This window comes from Protopterus annectens, chromosome 2.part1, assembly GCF_019279795.1.
Source record: "Protopterus annectens isolate FY-2018-M chromosome 2.part1, PAN1.0, whole genome shotgun sequence".
NCBI classification, from domain to species: domain Eukaryota; kingdom Metazoa; phylum Chordata; order Ceratodontiformes; family Protopteridae; genus Protopterus; species Protopterus annectens.
In genome coordinates, this window is record NC_056729.1 from 1,525,917,910 (window position 1) to 1,525,941,348 (window position 23,439).

Genomic DNA, 23,439 nt, shown 5'->3' on the forward strand with positions numbered 1-23,439 from the left:
CTCTTTAGAGGGTGAGGGGGGGGGGGGTAAAGTTAACACTGAACCTATCTGATAGGATGTTGGCAATATCAGTTGGGTCTGTATATTTAGTGCCATTGTGCTGTAACTCAGAGCAGATCTGAGTGTTGCCATTGAGATTCTTGGCATAGCTATAGAATGCTTTGTGGTTGTCTTAAGAATTAGTGGCGATTTTTTTTTCCTAACTAGCTTTGGAGGATTTTATCAGGGATCACAACTTCTTACTAAGGCTGACCAGGGAGCTCCTCCACTCATGGGATTTTACTCTCTTTTGCAACAGTTTCTTCCTTCTGTTGTACAGTTTGTTTATGGCAGGGGACCACCAGATTGGATTCCTTTTTTTGGAGGATAGCGTCTTGGTTCTGTTTGGGATAGCACGATCCATGCACTCATGTAAGTGCTAATAAAGTGCAATTGTGTAGGATTCAGTAGTTGTAACTGTATTGTCCATCTGCATGGGTGTCATGAAGTTCACCACTTCTGTCATAAGAAGCATGAAGTTGGCTTTGGAGAAATTTTTTACCATGGTTTCCTTAATGGGGGGTGGGGGCAGGATGTGGATATCTAGGGTAATTAGCTTATGGTCGGATCTGACCAATGAGGCATTGACTTCAGGTGTGGAACAACGACCACTCATGTTGAAGATGACTAGATCTAGGATATTGTTGCCCTTGGTGGGGGTGTGGATAAGTTGATCCAGGGCATTGAAGTTTATGAATTCCAGAAAGCGTTGAGTGAAGGAGTTGGTATATGAGTAGTTTTCCCAGTTAATGGTGGGGTAGTTGAAATCACCCATTATTAGGGTGTTTAGTTGAATCCTAGTACATCAAGAAAAGAGGAGTGGGAATCCTGGGGCATGGTGGATGATCTGTAGCAAGCTACAATTTGGACTGCAGTTTTGCCCAGAGTTAGTTGCACTTGGATAACCTTGGCTGCATTATGCTGAGCAACTAGCCTGGAGGTTTGGATATCCTTAATGAATATGGACACGCCTCCGCCTTTGGTGTTCCGGTCCGGTGATTGAAGTTATTCACCTGTTTTGTGAAGCTTTTGTGATAATCTTATTTGTTCATTATCTTTTCTCAAAAGTTCAAACATTGAATCATTTTTTTTCATTGCATGGATTGTAACACCCCTACGTATAACAAGTGTTCAAATGCTTTGTATTCATCAGACTGAATTGAAAAATGGTCTAATTTGATTAGTGCTGTACCCCAGAAATCAACTTTAAATAAATAAACAAAAAAAATCCATAGGCACTTAATAAATACAATAAAAATGATCTATTAAAAACAAAAACACTAATCCCCAAACCACACTTAGTACTACCAGTGTCAGGACTTGGCTTGCTTACAGTGGTGCCATCATCTATCACTGTGCACATGGTCTGGACCTGTGGTGGCGGGATACTAATTGGGCATGCTTAACTCTACTGGCATGGTTCATCAACTTTCCCTGCTCTGAGATGCAGAGCTCTGATCCTGTCAATTCTTTGTGAACCATACAAGGGCTAGGAACTGCCCCTGTAGGTTTGTTCCTTTCTTCATTTGCTTACATTACCAGATAGTACACATGAGCATTCTTTCAGAATTGCTTGTCCTCCCCAGTTCAGGGCAATACTATACCCAGAGTGCCTATTTTAATTCAGTACCTTTTGCATGTACACACACACACACACACACACACACACACACACACACACACACACACACACACACGCATACACATGGTATTGTACACACACACAATGTGTTTTCCAGTTATTGTGCTTTTAAGCTTAAACAAATCTGACAGAGGAGGTCATCTTCTTAAAGAATCAAGCAAGAGGTGTAATACTGTTAAGCGGTGCATTCCTGCTTTATTACATTTCTACTTCACTTTGAAAGTTCATCCTCTTATGCATAATAGCAGGGCTTCTGTTAAATTGAGCTTGTACTAAGGATACAATAATTGTTTCCATCCTTCATAGGTTCATAGGTTCATACTAGGCTATCTGCCCAAGGGCATTTATAAGCCTAGCCCAGAGTTTTGTGGCTTTCGCCACCCCTTTAGTTTAAAGGATACTATGCCCATTATTTTGCTGTGCCTCTGTCAAGCAGTGACACTGAGGTAATCCCTGGGGTATATCTGCGATCTCCCATCCATTGGTCAAGATTTCTCTTGAACAAAGCCAGCGAGGTGCTCTGCCTCACATGTACCGGGATCCTGTTCCACAGCATAGGGAGTCTATGGGTGATGAATCTGTCCCTCCAGCACGTCCTATTAATAACCGTGTCAAGGTTTAAGTCTCCCGCCCTTGTAGTTCTGAGGGATCTAGATTTTTTGAGGTGAAGCATGTTCATCAATTCCGGGTTGGACATGGCCTTGTATGTCAGGCACAGGTCACCTCTGAGCAGACGGTAAGCGACTGAATAGAACTGGAGTTCCTTCAGTCGGGCAGCATAAGACATATTTTTGAGAACCTTTATCCTTTTGGTGAGGAACTTTTGGGGCCTTTCCAGTTGCTGCAGGTGTCGGGTCAGATACATTCCGAATGGGGCATTGTACTCAATCATTGGTCTGATGAGTGATGAGTACAGGGGGACGATGACCTCCCTTGATCTAGATGTGAATCCCTTCATGACCAGGTGGGCAATGTAGAAGGTCTTCCTAACTACTTTGGCAATGTGAGTGTCAAACGAAAGGTTACTGTCAACCTGGGTCCCCAGATCCCTGATAACCTCTTCTGTGCTTAGTGGATTGCCACCTATATGGTAGCTAGGGGTAACCTTGTTTTTCCCGAAGGGTATGACTATGCATTTTTTGGCGTTTAACTTTAGGCCATGGCTCTGGCACCAGTTATCCGTTTCTATAAGACCCTTCTGAAGGATATCTGTGTCAGATGTGTTCTCTACTATGGCGCCCAGTTTGCAGTCATCTGCAAACTTTGTCAGCCATAACCCTCCTGTGTTTACTTGTACTTCTGAAAAGTAGATGCCGAACAAGAGTGGGCCCAGGACTGAGCCCTGTGGGACACCACTTGTGACAGGCTTTGAGTCTGACATAGCGCCAGCAACTCTGACCCTGTGGGTTCTGTCACTTAGCCAGTTTGCAACCCATCTTGTGATGTATGGGTTTACATTTAAGCTGATGAGTTTTTCAATGATACCTGAGTGGGGTATTGTGTCGAAAGCCTTTGCCAGGTCGAGGTAGGCTGTGTGGACTGCCTTCCCTCATCAATGGCCTTGGTGACTGTTTCGAAAAAGTCAACCAAGTTTAAAAGGCATGATCTGCCTTTGACAAAGCCAAACTGGGTTGGATCCAAAGTCTGCAAGTCCCCTATGTCTTTATTTATGAGTTCCATTATGTTCCTCTCCATAGCTTTGCGGATCAGGCTTGTCAAGCTGATGGGACGGTAATTTCCAGGGTCGGTGGAGGCACCGCCTTTGTGAAGTGGGACCACAGTTGCCGTCGCCACTCCTTGTGTAATGCATCCTGAGGTGAGGCTAAGATTAAACAGCTGCCCTAACTGCGGGTTTAATTCCTCATTGAGTTCATGGAGCACACAACCGGGGACACCATCTGGTCCCATGGATGCTGTGTTTTTCGCCTTGGAGAGAGCAGTTCTCACCTGAGCGTTAGAGATGTTTGGGGGGCTACAATCCTCTGGTATAGATATCTCTCCTTTTGGGGGGAGGGGAGAAGTTTGCACTGAACCTGTCAGCCAGTATGTTGGCAATGTCTGTAGGTTCAGTAATTTTTACATCATTTTGAACTAATTCTGAGCATATCTGGGAGTTTCCTCCCAGGTTTCTAACATAGCTAAAGAAGGCCTTATGATTGTCTTTTGAGTCCTTAGCGACTTTTTTCTCAAAATTTGCCTTGGATGATTTTATGAGAGATCTTAGTTTTTTACTTATAATGTTCAAAGGTGTCTTCCCTTTTAAGGATTTTGCTCTATCTTGTAGTAGCTTCCTCCTTTTGTTGTAGAGCTTTTTTATGTCTGGGGTCCACCAGACTGGACGCTTGCCTTTGGTACAAAGAGTCTTTGTTTTGTTTGGGATTGCCTGATCCATGCAGTCCTGTAGGTGCTGGTAGAAGGCATTTGTAAGTGATTTAGCGGCTTGAGTAATGGTTTCGGGGGCTCGGGGGCCTTAAAAGAGACCACACTAGTCTTTAGAAGTGTGAAGTCAGCTTTTGAGAATTTCTTCACTGTGGTCTTTTTTATCTCAGGTGGGGGCAGGATGTGGACTTCCAGTGAGCTTAGTTTATGATCTGATCTCACCAGTGAGGGGTATACTTCCGGTGTTGAACATTGTGACCCCATGTTCGTGATGATGAGATCTAGTATGTTTTCTCCTCTTGTGGGGTTGGTGACTAGTTGTTCCATGGCATTTGAGTTTATGAACTCTAGGAACCCTTGGGCTAGAGTGTTGGGGCTTGAGTAGTGATAATATGATACATTGAGAAAACATATGAGGGTAATAAGCAGGTCATGCTCTTAGCCTCTTTTTGAAATACTGAATATGGGAGAGAAATTCATATGGACACAAGTTTAAAAGAATCCTTACAACCATTACTGTAGCGTTTACATTATCCTTTACGTTTTCAGGCTTATATGAAATGGATAGAAAAGGAAGGCACTGAACCAAAACTGCCAGGGCTTAATCTCACACATGAACAGCTCTTCTTTTTAAATTTTGCTCAGGTAAGAACTTAAGTTTAATCTTATTTCTTTTTTTGGAAAGCATGCTGTGATTCATATAATAATTTGATGTAGACATAGTACATTTAATACAGAAATGTATAGCTAACCCAAAGGAATATAAGCCACCCATGGCAATATAACTCTATTTTATTCAATATTTTCCAGCTACAGGATTCCAAGTGTCAGCAGATGATTGCCTTCATAATTCTGTGGTTAAGTGAAAACATGCAAATGCCACGCACTGAAACTGTCTTAAGTGGAGGCATGCTATTGTCAGACACTAAAAATTGTCAAAGTGAAGCCATGGATTTGTAAAACACTCAAAACTGTTCAAGTGGTAAGAAAATGCATAGCACTCCCTTCCTCACAGGAAAGCTCACACGTTCCCACAAGTAAATGTAACCATCTCTGAGGTTGCATCTTCTCAGCTTAGATCACATTTCAGTGATATCTCGCTTTCATTTGTTAGCAGTATTTCATGTTTATGTTTCTGACATTACTGCTAAAATGACAATGACCATGGGCGCTCAACTAACTCACCTGACCTCCTCTGTTTAGAGTTTATATCTGTCCCAGGCACATTAATCCATATTTTTTGTCTTACTGTAGCCAGATTTCCCTTAAGCATAACCATTTTTTCAGTACATCCATGAGCGTCATATCCATTAGCCTATTGTAAAGACTTATTGCCCTTGATATGCCAACATCTATGCCACTACATTGTGCACACTCCAGCTCAAAGAAGTGTCAGTTCCTTATGTCTGATATGCAAATGAGCTTCAGAGACAACCTGTCTCAATGTTTTTTTCTTCCTCTTCTTCAGATACTTGAATGTCTTGGCCCGCACAATCTGCCATTTTTGTTGTATTGTGAAAGTCAAGCCATAGTTTAACTTTGGTTGATCAGTACCACTTTAATCTCATTTTGATAGAGTAAAGCATCCTAAAACACTACAGTACTTCTGTCCCAACATGTTCTTTGTTATTTTATTTTAAAATATCACATATGAGACAGCACTACTAGCACAGAGGAATGAAACCCTGACTACAGCAAGACAAACTGAGTTCTATCAGCGGCTCTAGTGCTTGATGGTACTGGCAAGGAACACAGACGGGCCCATCCTGAGGAAGAGGCACAGCCAACTGCGCACACTGCCACAATCTCTCAGTGGAGGAGCAGTAATTCAAAGGGGCAGTCTAGGGGGAGCGAGCTCAAGTCACCAATTGCTGGTAGCTTTCACACTGAGTGTGTAGAAGTAAGCATTTACAAGGGTAGAATTTTATATCCATTGCAGTGACATGGCTTGCTCATCCCCCAAGTTCTGGGGATGGGGGTTAGGTCAATGCAAAATTCACTTTTTACCAGCATGTTAGTAAAACTACAAAGCATCTTCCTGGCTTCCTGAATGATGGTCCCCTCCCCTCAAACAGCTGTTACCTCAATCCCAGATAAAATCCCCAGAGCACAGACATAATGAGAACTGTTCTAATGATGGGAGGATTAATGGGCAACTTACATGAGGGCAAAATAACAGAGAAAGAAAATGTTGTGTATGTAAAATTCTTTGTATTAATATTGTCAGTGTTTTAGTACATCAAAGCTTGCATAATCACTTATCATTTGCTTTGTTTTCAGCTTCCTGGACTTACAGAAAAGTGAACGTGGGAATTTTATGTTTGTAATATTTTCCCTTTTCTCTGAGTTAGTGCAGTCTTGCAGTTTGTATAAATAGAGATCGGTTATGTGGGAGTAGAGCTCATCAGGGCAGTGCAAGTTGGTACGTCTCCCAACAAAAACAATTATTTTATAGTGCTTTGCACTCTTTTGTACAATATTTTAGGGTAAACATTTGAAATGTTTGGACCCACTTTAGCAAGTTCTGTAATGCTGAGACGTAATGGCAAAAAAAGGTAAATCAAACAATAGCATGTGTCCATGCAGCAAGATAAAAACTAGTAACCAAGAATTAGCACACTTACTACTCCCCTTCAGTTATAAAATGATAACCAACCAGTAAAATTAATCCGAATGTATTATATACGAAATAACATCCTAGAAACTCAGTACAATAGAATAATAGCAGTATCAGTTTAAGTACTTTCGTCCTTTAACATTAGGACTTCTTCAGAACCATATTAGCCATATGCGGGAAAACATCAGTAGTCTTTCTCTTTCATACCCAATCTTGTGTGTATAATTTTGTTAACTTGTTGTTGCTTAGATGATTTAGGTAAAGGATAACTTGTATTATTCAAGTAGTCATTATAATCTCCTACTAATTTCTTCTTTTTCTATCCATTACTAACTTGACATTTTCCTCAACCCTCTTAAAACAGTATTGTAATTAAAAACAAACATATTAAACAATAAATCATTAGTCATTTTCTGATTTAAATCTTTTAAATGATTAATATGGTTCTGAAGAAGTCCTGACGTTAAAGGATGAAAGCATTTAACCTGATACTGCTATTGTTCAATTGTACAGAGTTTCTAGGATGTTATTTCATATATAATAAATTTGGATGGATTTTACTGGTTGGTCATCATTTTTAACTAAAGGGCAGCACTAAGTGAGCTTATTCTTCCTTTAAAAAATGGGCATACATATACTAAGTCGAAGATGACCATTTCTCAGAATATTCACCTTTTTCTTAAGGTACGGCGATCTTTGTGTTAACATATATAATTCTGGAAGATGTAAGCCCCTTACATTGGTGGGCGCATCCTGCAAAAAAAAATCTTAACGGAGAAGAGTGATGCGTGATATTTGCTCTTCTTCATTTTTGGTGGGGTTTTTTTCAGCATGTTGGCATTCTGTGTTACAAGTGCCAACAATTCAATACAAAGCCAGTTTTTGTTCTGCTATCACATGTGCTTTATATCTTTTATGTATTTTTTAACATAGCGTAGCTTATTTGGAGTAATCTCTGCCCCAGCATTACCACCAAAATGATTTGTTATGGATCCTCTACTCTTTCTGTCTGGAAATGCTTCTTCCCAGTTTCTGAGGTTTTCCATTCAACTGCTTTTTACAATTCTCAACCTAAGACAAGCCTACCTTTTTAGAAGGACCCTTCCCTTTCTAAATCTTCTTTATACTACTAAGGAACTAGACCATTTTAATAAAATACAATTCAACATTCTTAACACTAAAGTAACAATATATTGATTTCCATGAGCCTTCGTAAGCCTGCAACATTTTAGACTTCTGGCTCTGGAAGCCTCTGCTTTGCTTATATCTACTCATTGTCTTTTAGACATGCATTCTCCACAACAGGACACAGTAATCCAAATGATATCTCACCGATGACTTACACAGAACTCTAAAATTGTCCTTATTTCATTCGGTGGTACCCTTTAATGGTTTCTCAGTAGTCTACCTAATCTTCCTGTTATACTCCTTGTGATATTGTTGTTTGGTGTTTAAAATCCAAGCCTCCTTTTGTTTTCTTAATGCAGCAGGTCCATTTCATATTTAGGGCTGTTGGCAGTAAGTACAAACAGTACATTTAATATACAAGAAGAGTATTCTTTCCTCCTTACCTAAGTAGCCCATCTGTTTTGACATTTAATAAAGCCTCCTTTCTCAGTCCACTAAATTACTGTTGTTTCTCCATTTAAGACTATTTGAGTAGCTCGAACTCATATTCCCTGTGGTTATTCTTTCTGTTATTTAAATAATTTGTTTGCTGTGATCTTAAAGTGGTTAATACTCTGCATTGTGGCTGCAGCAACCTCAGTTCAAATACGAGTCACAGCAGTGTGTAAAGAAGTGGGAGATTCACTTTGAGCAGCACAGTGGTGCAGCGGCTAGCATTGCTGCCTCACAGCAAGAAGTTCTCCAGTTCAATTCTCGGCTAGGGTGTCTTCTGTGTGAAGTCTCTATGTCCTCCCTGCATTTGCGTGGGTTTCCTCTATGTATTCCAGTTTCCTCCCCCATTCCAAAGACATGCATCTGGAGCATTTCCCCAAGGCTCCACTGAAAATGAGCTCTGTCCCAGTCAGACTTTCCCTGTAAACAAATGTTAAATAAATGCATACATTTTTGAGGACCTCTAAAACCAGTGATCTTGGCCATGCTACACCACTTATTGCCTGTTCTGTTCCTCTCCAGTGGCCTTACATCCTACATCATTATTTACAAGACTAGCTATATCAGGTGGGGAACTGCCTTCTGGTTCTTCATTTGGTAATGGTGGGGAAACAGGAGTAGCTAGCAGCCATTAAGACTCTCATACTGTTAGATGTACAGGAGTTTTCCATCATGCTTTACTATCCCCTTGGAAATATCATGCAGAGTATCAGTGCAAGGGGGAGTATAAGACTGACCTGTTCACAGTATTTCAGAAATTAGCCTCTAGTCTATACAAGAATGTCAATCTATAACAGGTTAATTTTCTACTGAAAGACAAGCAGTTCCCCAGTTTCTGGCAGTTGCTGAGTGAACTGAGAAACTGACTTGTAGTTATCAAAAATTGAAAGATCCATTTATTTTGTCATACAGTTTTATTTTTATTCATTTATACATATATTGAAATAAAGGGTAAAGAGGAGGATGACAGAGCTGCATGTGTGGTTGATTCTTCTAAACAGAACAACAAAAGGGCTCTAGAGACATCCTACCAAGAATGTGGTACAAATGGACATGAGGGGAGATGCAGCTAATATGCAGCAAATGGGACTTACTAATCTAATGGGAGTGTTTGTGTACTGCTGAAGTGAAACAGCAGAGGTAGTTTCTTTTTTTCATATTGCAAGGAAACATCAGTATATAAATCTTCAATTACCCTTACCTTTGGTTGCCAAACAACCACTAACTAAAGCATTAGCACAATGATTGCAAATAAGTTCACATTTTTTTTAATTTACCATGTTTATTTATTTAATCTTTGTTGACCAGGTTAGTCCCATTAGGCAAGTGACATATCTTCAGGTGAGACCTAAGGTGGCATTGCTACTACTAGGTGAAATTTGGCCAGAACATTGGGGAACATCCTCTACTCTTTCCAATCTGAGAAGTTATAAGACTGGCTGGAGTTTGGTCTTGCAAAGGATTGGAAAGGAATAGCTGTGGTTCATAGGTTCATAGATTAGTACTAGGCAAACTGCCCTTCGAGCCATTTTAAGCCTAGCCAATTATCCCGTGTGAGACTTGAACCCTGCACCTTGTGTTTGTAAGACAGACACCTTAACCATTAGGCCACCAGAGTTCTTCAGGAGTGATTGGGTTCATTGGAAATTTTATTATTAATACTTTAGAAGATGAAAGTTCAAATAATGTTACTTTAAAATAGATGATTTATATTAGAGGAGCTTCGTATACCAGGTTCTACAGTATTCCTTTTTGAAAGGAGGTGATGTGCTGCAAAAAAGTATGAGTTACCAGCATTTAGAATTTCACTGAAAATTGCACAAGCAGTAGACAAATATTTTGTCTGGGACAATTTAATAATACCATTTGGACTTTCTGTAAATAATGTAGTGATTTATTTACATTGGGCATGAGGATTTTTGTGACTACATTTGAAACAATGACTGTAGCTGAATGTTTTTGCAGCAATGGGGAAATTAAAAAGGATTCTCTTCCTTAGTCTCAAATTATGGTACTTGGATTGAATATTTTTGGGGAAAAATTAATTGGGCAGTTTCTTTCTGCTGATAATAGTGTTGATCTTGTACAACTGTATTTTGACTTTTCATTATGTGCACAATGTAAGAAAATTATATAACAACAGAAATGTATGGAATGGAGTAGTGCGGATTGCTATGAAAGTAGAGGAAGGGCAAATCCAGCATATCCCTAATGCTTTGATGATTAAAAGTCATGTGTAAGCTTTTAAACATCACAACACTAAGGATATGATGATTAAAAATGTACGTCATAGATAAGAGACACCTCAGAAGATGTTTTTTATTGCAGATCTGTTTTTCATCTTATACAACAATATAATAAAAGAAAATGCTTGCAGTGTGAAAAATTGAGACATAGTAGTAAAAACAGCGAAAAAGTTTGTCAAAAATGTAAAGAGGTCAGGCATTTTTGGTTTAATTGTCCACAATTGCTTGACATTGAGAAGCAGGAAGTGCAGAATACTGAACATTTTAGACAAGTGGAATGAAAAACTGCCCCAAATCAAGATCTTAATGACAAAATGGTACCTGTAAATGATGGCGATGAGAATGATGATGTCTCATGAAGCAAGGTAGGTTCTGGGCTGATGAAAAAGGAAAAGATAATAAGTATAAGTGATGTCTTGGATTCAGTTCATAGTGATGGAAATGAGAAGAAGAATGGCGTGATCAGCAGAAGATTATGAAAGAGAGAAAAAAACAAGGGCTTAAGAATGTTAAAAAGGGAAATGGATTGCCTGAATGTTAATAGTATCATAAATGAGTGACAACACCTTACAGATCTAAAATTTTGTACTTCCACAAAATCCGATATTATAGATTTAGTAGACAGCAGATATTTAACAATAGAATTAGAGAAACTAGAGAAACAAATTACTTGTAATAATAAGATTATCTGGAGTTTTGGAAAAAACCTTTGTAGTGGCATATCATTGTTATAGAAAACTGATTTAAGTCTCCTGGATGTTATACTAAGAGTTACAGGAAGGTTGTCGATATTGAAATTTAGGGACAACTCAGGGTTATTCAAAGTTATTTTTATTTATGCATTTACAAGTCTGAAAGAAAGAAACAAACTATTTGATGAATGTGTACATTACAGTAAATATGTTGATTCTATTAATGAGTGATTTGAATTGTCACCTATGAAAAACTGCAGGGAAAATAAATAAAGATGTTAAACTGTTAAGTATGATTTTGAATTGTGGAGATCTTTTGTTAGGTTCTTATATGGGAATCTACATATATAAGAGGGAAATTAGAAATGGAATTGTATTACTATGCTTACGGTAAATCATTAAGGATTATTTCTTGCATGAAAACAACTTTTAAGTTTTACAGATTGTGATGTGAGATATCTATCGACATATATATATAAATATATATATATATATATATATATATATATATATATATATATATATATATATCGACAGATACAGATAGATAGATGTTAGTGAATTGAGTGAATACACATTTGTGTTTCACACAATTCATCTGCACATTTTTACTGAAAATACCAGTGTTTGATAAAACTTTTGTGTGAAAATAATTGGTCTAAATACAATATTAGTGAAAAAAAAATTTTGACAACACAAGCATCAACAAAGAGGGTTTTTGAATTTGTGATGTTGTATAAAAAGTTAACTAAAAGTATTTTTCGAAGGACGGCTTGACCAGCTGGAACTCCCCACACCACCCAAAATTATGTATACAAATCCCTTGTTCACACCAATTCTATAAAGGGAAAAACTTCTCAAAACCAGACAATCACTGTCGATGCACTCAGACATTTCCCCTGGGTGTGATTTACAATGATATACGCTTATTTGTGTTATGTGCTTGGCAGATGAGTCACTAGACTGCACTTCTTAAAGCATTCCATTGGCTGACACTATGTTCCATACAGCATATTACACCATATGAATGCATGTGCATTGTGACATTGTATGTGTTATTTTATCTGTGCACACATCCTATTATAATGTATTTGACAGTGAAACAGTAGTAGCACTAGTTGTTTCAATCAGTTATGTTGTCAATGAAATGTGTTTTTTATAGATTTCAGTAGGTCAGTTGTGTGCCACACAATGGCACATTCACTCACTTTACTTACACCCACAGATTGATTTAGATATAGATATAGATATAGATAACAGATAATAGGTATAGATACAGATACATTTTGGCAACAATATACAGTATCTTATTGAAGGAAAAGTGATAAAGAAATAGACTGGATGGGTGTTGGAGACAGAGGAATGAAAAAAGGAAGGCAACAGTTTTAGTTTCATCATGTTTCTTTAATACCTTTCTGCATTAATTGGACTTGATGATGCATTTTTTTAAAGAAATATATAGGACGCTGTTTATAAAAACTGAAAAATATATAATGTGCAGAAAAGATAATTATAACACAGTATGGAAATATTCTGAAACTTTAAGACATAAATCTGAAGATAAAATTGTACAGGCTGGAGGTAGGTTAACTGCATAAATAAGTAAAGGGTTGAACATTTATTGTATAAACAAAAGTATGTGGTTCAAGGTTCAAGACAAGCAGTATCACCTTTCTTAATTAAAAGTCTAAGCAGGTGCAAAGTATTATGAGAATGACTAGAAATGCTTCAAGGGGAACAGTTACTTCACAATTTGGACAGAATGTTATGTTGTAGAAATTTTTGTTAGTTCTATGTATAGTGTTTTGGTTGTAAATAAACTTGTTTGTAATGTTAAAAAAATGACAAAGCTGATAATGGATATGTTAATTTCTCCTTTTACCATATATGAATTAAATACAATACTTGCTAAAAGCTCAAGTGATTATTCTCCTGGGTCAGGTGGCATATCCTATCAATTCTACATTCAGATTACAAGTGAAAAAAAATCATTGTTAATGTCATTAATGAATATCTTCAAGACAGGATTCCAAATAATAATATATGTGATCTGTTTTTTAGTTTTTATATTTAAAAATGGAGAGAATGCAAACTTATTGAATTGGATGTCTTTCACGATCACAATTACAAATTATACGATATTTTATAGATTTTACATGAAGGTTTAAGTAAAGCACTGCATAATATGGTGTTTTTGGAGTTAAGGATAAAAATCAGTGCCAGAAACATTATTACTGTTAGAAGAAACAGTGGATTCAATAAAGCATAAAGGAGAATGAATACTTCTTCTAGCATGTGATATTAAAAAAGGTTTTGGATAGGGCAGCCCATGAAGCTATTTGGGATGTGATGTCAAGCTATTCATTATAAAATATTGTATGTTATAAGAAGTATTTAATTAAGCCATTAATTAATGGGTGGCTAGGGTATAGTTTAAAAGTAAAACAGGAAATTAAGCAAGGATGTCCCTTGAGTTGTCTTCTATTTGTATTATTAATGAATATGATTATAGAAAAATTTGCTACTTCTTATTCCTTGGCAGCCCAGAACATTATTTTGGGAGTATTTCTTTGTTATATGGATGATTTAAATGCAGTAATTAAATCTCAGAATTATCTGTAGTATTTGATGCTATAAAAAACTTGACTAATATAGCCTTCAAGGCAAACTGTTATTTTCCTCTCCACATGCATACTCAAATGTGTGTAGTAGAACTAGCACCTTTGTTCCAAAAAGCCACCCTTTGATCTATGCTTTTCAACAAGCATGATAATTGAATATGAGGGCATTATTTTTGGATAAGCCTAAGAAGTGTCATAACCTAACAACTGGAGAAAAGGAGAATCTAGATTCACTTATATCCAATAATGATATTATAATTAAAAATGTAGATACGGGGAAAGACATTGTCATCATGGACAAATAATTTTATAATTCCAATATTCTTTCTTTATTACTGGATACTGAGACATATTAGGTCTTGAATAAATTAGATGTAGGGAAGATCATTTAACAAGGTTATTTGTGAAGTTTATTCACTGCACCTTGATGGCCTGTTGTCGTTGGAGCATATGAATTATTTTCATGTTCCTTATCCAATAATTCCTATATTTTATGGTCTCCCAAAATATAGTAAAAACATGACTTCTCACCAATAAGACCTGCAGTCTCCTCTGGGGGTTATGATAGAACCTTTATCTTAATACCTAGAGACAAAGTTGAAGGATGTTCTACTGTTATCTAGAGGTAACATAAAAGATAACTTTGATTTTTCTGAAACATCATTTTAATTGGTCCATGAAGGAACATACTTTGGACAGTGGACATTGATTCATTCTTTTCAATGATTCCAAATTAATTTGGTACAAATTCTGTGAGATTGTTTTTAAGTACAAATTCTACTTTTGAGTAAAGCAAAAACCACCCGATATGTGAATTACTGGAGTTAGTTTTGACTAATAATGTTTTTATGTATGATGAATTGTGTTATTTACAGAAAAGGGTGTTGCAATGGGCACACCAGTAGCCAATTTTTATGCTTAGTTTTATATCAATTGGAAAATGATATTTTCTCAAACACATTTATTTTTAGACAAAGTCCTGTTTTATAAATGGTTTGTAGATGACACCTTTCTATTACAGAAAGATGACACTATAAATTTTACTTCTTTACTGATTTTTTAATTGACACAGTAGACTTTCTGACATTTAAGTCAGTAATTTCTGCAAAAGAAATACATTTCTTGGACATTACATTAAAAGTCAATTAATGGAGAACTGGCTACCACAGCATACAGAAAATATGTAAAAAAGAACACATTTTGCATACATCTTGTATGCATCCACCATTTATGTTTCCTAACATCTGTAAGAGCCAAACTTTTAGAATGAATACCAGTGATAAAATTATGAATAACCAATAAGAGATCAAGAAACCATTTTTATCCAGGAGATATCATAATGAAAAGGTTGAAACACAGTATAAATCAGTTAAAGAAAAATAAATGATAGAACACAACCAATGTTTGCAGATAATAGGGAAGCAGGAGTGGGGCAAGTAAAAAAAACCCCATAAATGTGTTAGACATATGCATATATATATATATATATATATATATATATATATACACACACACACACACACACACACACACACACACACACACACATATATATATATATATATATATATATATATATATATATATATATATATAAAATGCTTGAAAAAATATATTGAGCTGCTTACTGTGATGGATTTGAAGTCTTCTTAAGACACTCAGTCTTGCTGGCTGGATTTTGCTAAAATCAAAGTCTGGTTATATTTGCATTCACAGTCTGTTGCATACAGAAACTTGTAGAATATACACTGATGAGAGAATATACTTTGCAGCATCAACTTAGAGCAGTAACAAATAGCTTTTTATAATAAACCAAACGGACTAACGTTGCAGCTTAAAGTACTGTTCCACTTTACTTCTCATATAGTACAGATGATGTGAGAGATATAACATTTACCTCGAGACAAATGTGTCTCTACCAATTCCCCTAACATAACTGGATTCATACAGATCTTTATATACAATTTTAGTCATGTACATACATATACATTTCCTCTTGGTATTCTATTTTGGAGAATTGCTCATCCTGTAGAAACAATACTAATTGTTGCAGATGCTGACGCAAACTGTTGACTTAATGATATTATTTTTCAGCTTCTTTGTTTAACAATGTCTTGTCACATTTTTGCTGAATTTATAAGAAGCCAGTTTTTCTCTGACAGTGTGCACATCCTGTATTCTATTTGGATCTTTGTATAAGAACATCTGTTCTTATGCCAATGCTGATAAACATGTCCTGTTGTCCATGAAGAAAAACATGTTTTTAAGGAAACACATTGTCACAGTGTCATTGTCCATTCTTTAAAAGCACATTTTGCCTTTTTGCTCTTGCATACATCCTGTTTTTAAGTCTGTAAGGGAAAAATGTCCATTCAGCATATTCCTTATTTTCCAAGTCATGGTAATTTAGTATGGATGCTGATCACATATTACTAAACTTTATTTCTACATTTAAGCAAGCTTTTTCTTTCGGCATATTTACAACATAATTAATTTCAGCCTTATATTCATAATATCCAACAATGCTCATTGTAAGGGAATACAGGAGATCTTTAAGGAAAAAACTGGTTCATTTTATAAGGACTGAAGAACACAGCTCCAGAAACGTATTTGCATGCACCATATTTTGGATATAGAAAGGCAGTGAATTTGAAAAACAGGTGATGTTATAAAGAGCATAAGAAAGTTTATAGACATAATTTAACTAAAACAGGTACAGTTCCCTGTTTTAACTGTACTTTCTGTAAATATATAAAAGACAGAAAGTTTCATACACCCAGTGAGTATAAAGAAATATTTGGTAAATGGGACTGCAACCTGTAACATGAAAAATATATCTTGTCCTGTGTATGAGCTGTGAAGCTTTCTACATGGGTAAAACTAACTCTAGGTTGAAGGGCAGAATATGTAATCACATATCTGATATAAAGAGACAAGTTCAAACGAATGCCTTATTTAAACACTTAGACATCGCAGGTGAAGGACAGTCTTTCACTTTTATGAGCTTTGAGATAGTATACCAATCGGATAGAGGAGGTGACTTAGTAAGTAAAACAGAAAACATGGAATATAAATGGATTAATGAACTACATGCTGATACAATACCTGGTTTAAATGAAACAGTAAACTTGAAACCTGTTTCGAAACTACTACAACAGAAGTGTAAATGATACTATCTCTTTAAATGTGAATGTGATGTCATTTGGACATGTTACCCTGAAAACTTTTAAATTGTAGCATTTGAATTTGTTTGCACTAAACCTGATGAAGCAGTTTGTGAAAGCTTTTTAGCTTGTCTTTATTAAAGTTATTTGATCAAGAATATGATATGTGTTTGGTGAAGCAATTCTTTTTGTTACATTTTTGTGTTTGGGTTTGACTACCCATTTACCTGCTGGAGCTCTTCTTTTTTTGTGTACCACAAACATTTTTAAACAAACATTCAATAACATACATGAACATATATATATATATATATATATATATATATATATATATATATATACAGTAATATATATTAACAGTTACACATATATTTGCTAATTACATTACATTCTTATGAAACAAAGGAAACTATCACAGTATAAAAGATACCGATGCATTTACTAAATGTTGAACACAGAGCATTTGAAGACATATACTAGTGGGTTTGTCAACTAAATAACAGATCTTGTGATTACTGATTAGAAATCCAAAGAAATGGAAGTGATGGAAAGAAGTCAGTAGGAAAAAATGTTAATATTGTAGTTAAGAGGTGTACTACAGAGACAATTATATATGGCTATCATAATCTTTGTATTAGAAATATAGAGGTGGGGTAGCAAGCAGTGTCACAAAACTATGTACATGATTGGGAGATACTAGTAAAACTAGTTGGACATTGGTGAAGGCTATTGGTAGAACATAGGATTCTGAGTGAAGAGAAATGGTTTGACAATATGGCAAGCTGAAGCTAACAGAAGCATTTATCCTGCAGATATACAGGAACAGATGCATTAATTCAATAGGTAATGTTTTAGTTGTGTTTTATATGAATTTTCATTCTGAATGGATTTCAGTGGTAGTGGGATGTGGTACCATAGTTTAGCTACACTGTTTGATTACAGAGAGTTACCTGCAGTATTAGATGATCTGATGGTTATAGTTATTAGAGATTTTTCTCTTGAGTGTAACATTCTCTACTTGGGGAGCAGTGTTGGATTAAGTTGTTAACAGCTGGGCAATTTTCTGACTTATAGAGATGCCTGTGTATTGTTAGCTAAGAAAGAGTTAGGAGGTGTGGTAGTTGTAATTAGTTTAATTCTCTGAGTGTTAGATGGTGGTGTGTTCAGTTATTATAGTTTACTGCAAATTTGGCTATTTTATTGCAACTGCTCAACTATGGACAGTGAGACCTGAAGGTTAGTGAAGGTTGGGGCAGAACAGAGGAGAGATTACAGTAAGAAAGTAAAGGCTATATGTCTTCTGGCTATGTCACTGAGGTAGGTTTTTACTCTGTATAATGTACCTAATTTTTTTAACTGCATGCGATACATGGTCAAATATCAACAGGTCGTCTATGATGACACCCAGTAATTTTACATGGTTTACTGGTTCTATCAAGGTGTTGTTTGCAAATATGATGCTGTATACTGTTGTTTTTATAGAGATTTTTTTGAGGTAGAGTCTTAATTTTGGGTTTATCTTAGGGTTTAAAACTAATTGTGACTTATTTAGCTATGTTTCAAATGATAAGAAGGATTATTGTATAAGGTCTTGGAGTTTATAGAGAATTCTGGCAGAGCAGATTAGGGCTGAGTCATCCACGTACTGATCTAGGTTAGCATTTTTTGTAGCAGTGTAGAAATCATTGAGGAATATGTTGAAAAGTATGGGGCCTAGTCTAGATCTTTGTAGGACACTAATAGCTACCACCAAGAAGGTGGAGAAATCAGCTTTCCATTTCACTGCTTGTGTTTTATTTTAGAGGTAGCTATGGCACCACTGCAGTGAAGAGTTGGTGAACCTAAACATGAGAGCTTATAGATACATAGATTCATTGACTGTTACTAGACTAACAACTCACAGGGCCTTTCTAAGTCTAGCCAAATTTTCCCAAAAGAATATTGATGTCCTGTATCCAAATGGAACATTAAGGCCCAGGCATTTATACGCTATCTCTGTCCATAAGGAACATGGGTGCCAGGCCCCTTGTAAATTTTCTATTTCCCATCCACTTGTCTAGGTTGTGCTTAAACTGAGTAATAGATTAACTCAGCCTCACATGTGATGGGAAGCCTGTTCCATAGGACGGGCAGTCTCTGGGACATATATCTGTCTCTCCAGCATGTTTTGTTTAAGTCACAGAAAAAATTAAAGTCCCTAGACCTTGTAATTCTGTACTCTCTGACTTACAAATATGTAGGAGATTCACAAGTGTGGGGTTTGTAGATGTCTTATAAGCCAGGCATAGATCACCACTCAGCAATCTATAGGAGACTGAGTAGAGGGAAAGGGCTTTAAGGTGCTCTGCATAAGGCAGATTTGTCACACCTTGTATTCTTTTTATAAGGAACCTTTGAGGTTGCTCTAGTTGCTGCATATGTTTGGTCAGGAACATATCAAAGGGAGCATTGTACTCTATGACTGGTCTGACAACAGCAGAGTACAGTGGGATAATGACCTCTTTGGACCTAGATGCTACGCCCTTACTTATAGGCTGTGCGGCATAAAAGGATTTCCTCACCACTATGGCCAAGTGGCCATGGAGGGTAAGGCAACTGTCTATGTGAATAACCAGATCCCTGACCACTGGGTCATCTCTTAGGAGTGTATTATCAACATGATAATTAGCTGGGATGGTTGATTTCCCAAAGGGTACAATTATGTATTTCTTAGCACTGAATTTAAGACCATGGCTTTGGCACCATTTGTTAGTTAGAGATAGACCTTCTTGAAGAATGCTAGTGTCTGCAAGGAAGCTGATGATAACCCCCAGCTTGCAATATTCTGCAAATTTAATTAGCCATTAAACTTCAGCATTTGCTTCCATCTCAGAGAAATAGATGCCAAAAAGGAGAGGGCCCAGTACCAAGCCCTGGGGGATTCTGCTAGTGACTAGCCTCTTGGTGGAGGTGGCCTCACCTATTTTGAACTCCTGGGTCCTATCAATGAGTCACTTGCCTATCCAGCAGGTGATAATAGGGTTTATACCTAAATTAGTGAGCTTGTCTATAATGCCTGAGTGGGTATTGCATCAAAACACTTGGCCAAGTCGAGCTAAGCTCTGTGCACATTCTTACCTTCATCCAGTGCCTTAGTGACCCTCTCAAAAAAGTCCACCAGATTTAATAAGTATGACATTCCTTCAACAAAGCCAAACTGTGATGGGTCCAGCATTTGCAAGTTACATATGCCCTCATTTATAATGTCCATGATGATTCCTTCCATGGCCTTACATATGAGGTTGGTAAGACTTATGGGCCTGTAGTTACCTGGATCAGTGGATGGACCTCCTTTGTGCATGGGAATGACTGCAGCCATTTTACATTCCTTGGGTACAAAACCTGACTGAAGGCTCCAGCTGGAAAGTGGTTCAAGTAGACCAGAGAGGTCATGTTTCATGCTATTTATTAAACATCTTGAGATGTTATCAGGGCCCATCAATGCAGTGTTGTTGGCCTTGGAAAATGCATTAATGACCTGTTCTCTAGTAGTGGTTGGGTGGATTGTATTATGTGGTATTTCTTTTGGACTATCTGGTGGGGGGAATGGGGGGAGAAATTTGAGCTGAACCTGTCAGCCAAAAGGTTGACAATGGCCTCCAGTTCTGTGTGAGTGATGCCATTTACAATAACGTCTGCACATTGTTTTAGATTTTGTCTGAGGTTACAGACATAGCTGTAGAAAGCTTTATGGTTGTCCTTTGCCTGAGAAGCTATTTTTCTTCAAATTTAGCCTTTTAAGTATTAAATAACCCTCTTAGCTGCCTGTTTAGATTGGTCAGGGAGCTTTTAGTATGTGTGTTTGTTTTCCTCCTACGCTTGGCCAAGATTTTTTTTCCTTTGTTGTATAACCAGTTGATAATATGAATCCACCAGGCTGGCTTGGCTTTTGAGTTTGTCTTATTGTTAGTACAAGTGGGCACAGCTCACTCTATACAGCTATCAGTATGGCTGTACAGAGATTTTGTAAATAGCTCAGTGTATTCTATGGTGTTTGCTGGGTTTGGGGGGGGGTGCCTGAAATTTAGTCAAGGTGTTGCTTAGTAGAGAGAGAGGTTAGTCCTGGAAGGTTATTGGTTTTGCTGGATCCCCGGATTTAATTTTTATTTCAAGTAATACTGCCTTATGGTCAGATCTGACAAGCTAAGATATTACACTGGGTGAGTAACATTGGCCCCCAATGTTCATGAGTACAAGGTCAAGGATGTTTGTACCCCTGGTAGGAGAATAGAGCAAATGTTCTAGGATGTTGGTATTAACAAGGTTTAGAAGTGGTGTAGGATTCCCAATCTTCAGAGGGGTAGCTGAGATTCCCCCATGAATATCATATTGAGTTAAATGGTGAGGCGAGTACATTTAGATTACTATGGGTTCCCTGGGACATGCAGGGGGACATATAGGTTGCAAGGATATGGTACAGAGCCCTGTTTATGGTAAGTTGCACGTGTGAGTTCCAATGGGTCGTACACTTTATCTAGTCTGGCTGTGAGGTTATTTTTAATATAGACCAAGACTCCTCCACCTTTAGTTCCCTCCTGTGCAGTAGCTAGTCTAAAGGAGTGAAAGGCATTATAACCTTGAATTACCGTGGTACTGTCTGTGACTTTAAAACTTGTCTTTGTTACTACACAGATGTCTATACTGTCATAGGATCATAGGAGATTATTAGGTTAATGATCCTAGGGCCCTTACAAGCCTAGCCAAGTGCAACCCCTGTTCCCAAAAATATCAAGGTATTAAGAGGAACTAAGTCAACAACTAATGCTTCTGGCCAAGGGGGACACAGATGAAGCTCCTGGGGAGAATTAGCATTTTCCCGTCCAGTCATCCAATTACACTTAAATAGAGTCAGTGAGGGGCTCTGCTTCACCTGAACTAGAAGTTTGTTCCAGAGGAGAGGTAACCTCTGTGAGACATATCTGTCTCACCAGCAAGTCCTGTTGATGTCACATACTAGGTTGAGATCCTTAGAGTGAGTACATCGTATAGCATTTGCTTTACAAATGTGCAGCATTTCCATTGGAGCAAGGTCTGATATTGCTTTATATGCAAGGAAGAGGTTGGCCTCTGAGTAGTCTGTAAGACACAGGATATAGTGACAGTGATTTCAATCTGTCAATGCATGCCATGTGCTAAAGACCCTGAATTTTCTTTGTAAGAAACCTCTGAAGTCTTTCCAGTTGCTGCAGGTATGAAAGGTAGCATTGTACTCTGTTATCGACCTGAGGAGTATGGGGGGGGTTCTAACTTCTTCTGTTCTGGATGCAATGCCCTTACATATGATGTGGGTGATGTAGAAATCCTATCTTACAACTTTGGAGACGTGGTGGTCAAACAAATGTTGCTGTCAACCTCTGTGCCCAAATCTCTCACCACTAATTGTGTGCTTAGTGTGTTGTTCTTAATGTGGTGATCTTCAGGACTTCGCCCTTGCTGAAGGATATGATAATGCATTTTTTCATTCAGTTTTAGCCCATGACTTTGGCACCAGTCATTTGTCTGTATAAGTCCCTCTTGTAGGATGTTGACATTGTCTGGGGACTCAATGAATGCACCCAATTTACAATCAGCAAACTTTGTCAGCCATAGGCCTTTTGTTTTAGCCTGTACCTCCGAGAAGTATATTCCAAAGAATAAGGGCCCCAGCACTGACTCCTGTGGAACACCAATGATTACAAGTCTGCTGGTGGAGGTGGAGTCACCTATTTTGACTGTGTGCATTCTATCTGTGAGCCAGTTTGCAACTCACCTGACAATATACAGGTTGACCTCCAGCTGGGTGAGTTTATCAAGATGCCTGAGTTGGGAATAGTGTCAAATGCCTCAGCCAGTTCCAGGCAGGCCATATGCATGGATTTGCCTTCATCCAGGGCTTTGATGTCTGTCTCAAAGAAGTCCACCAACTTCAAGAGGCAGGATCTCCCTTTAAAGAAGCCAAACTGGGTCAGGTTGAGCATGTGGTGGTCTCCTATATCTTTGTAGATAAGATCATGATTGTTCTTGCCATAGCCTTGCAGATTAGGCTGATCAGGCTTATAGGAGAAGAAGGCTTGCAGGGAATGGAATTTCTTTTTAAGACTTCTAGATTTGAACAGTACCACCTTCAGATATTCCTTCATAGGTTCAGTTAAGTTGGTAGGTTTATCAGATGGCATTGCCTAAAAAAGGCACTATGGAAGTGGAAAAGGTCTTTGCCAATATCTGAAAGCCTAGAGGTGATAGATACAAAACATCCCTGACAAACTAGTATGGTCTGTCAACCATGTATTCCCAGGCCATCATATATTTTACCCCCTGAATTGATGCCAGAAGCTAAGCCAATTGTTAAACCAAATAATTTTCAGTTGGTAACGTGGCATCATCCCTGGAGAAGACAGTGT

At 37.5% G+C, this 23,439-nt stretch overlaps 1 protein-coding gene across 3 annotated transcripts in view; it reads left to right on the forward strand.

The window, feature by feature from the left end:
* Positions 1 to 23,439, forward strand: part of MMEL1 (membrane metalloendopeptidase like 1) — a 1,737,390-nt gene that overhangs the window by 1,646,008 nt on the left and 67,943 nt on the right. For all 3 annotated transcript variants that reach the window (XM_044062979.1, XM_044062980.1, XM_044062978.1), the window contains exon 21: positions 4,610 to 4,705. In XM_044062979.1, coding sequence (XP_043918914.1) covers positions 4,610 to 4,705 — 96 coding nt within the window. The remainder of the gene's footprint in view (positions 1 to 4,609; positions 4,706 to 23,439) is intronic.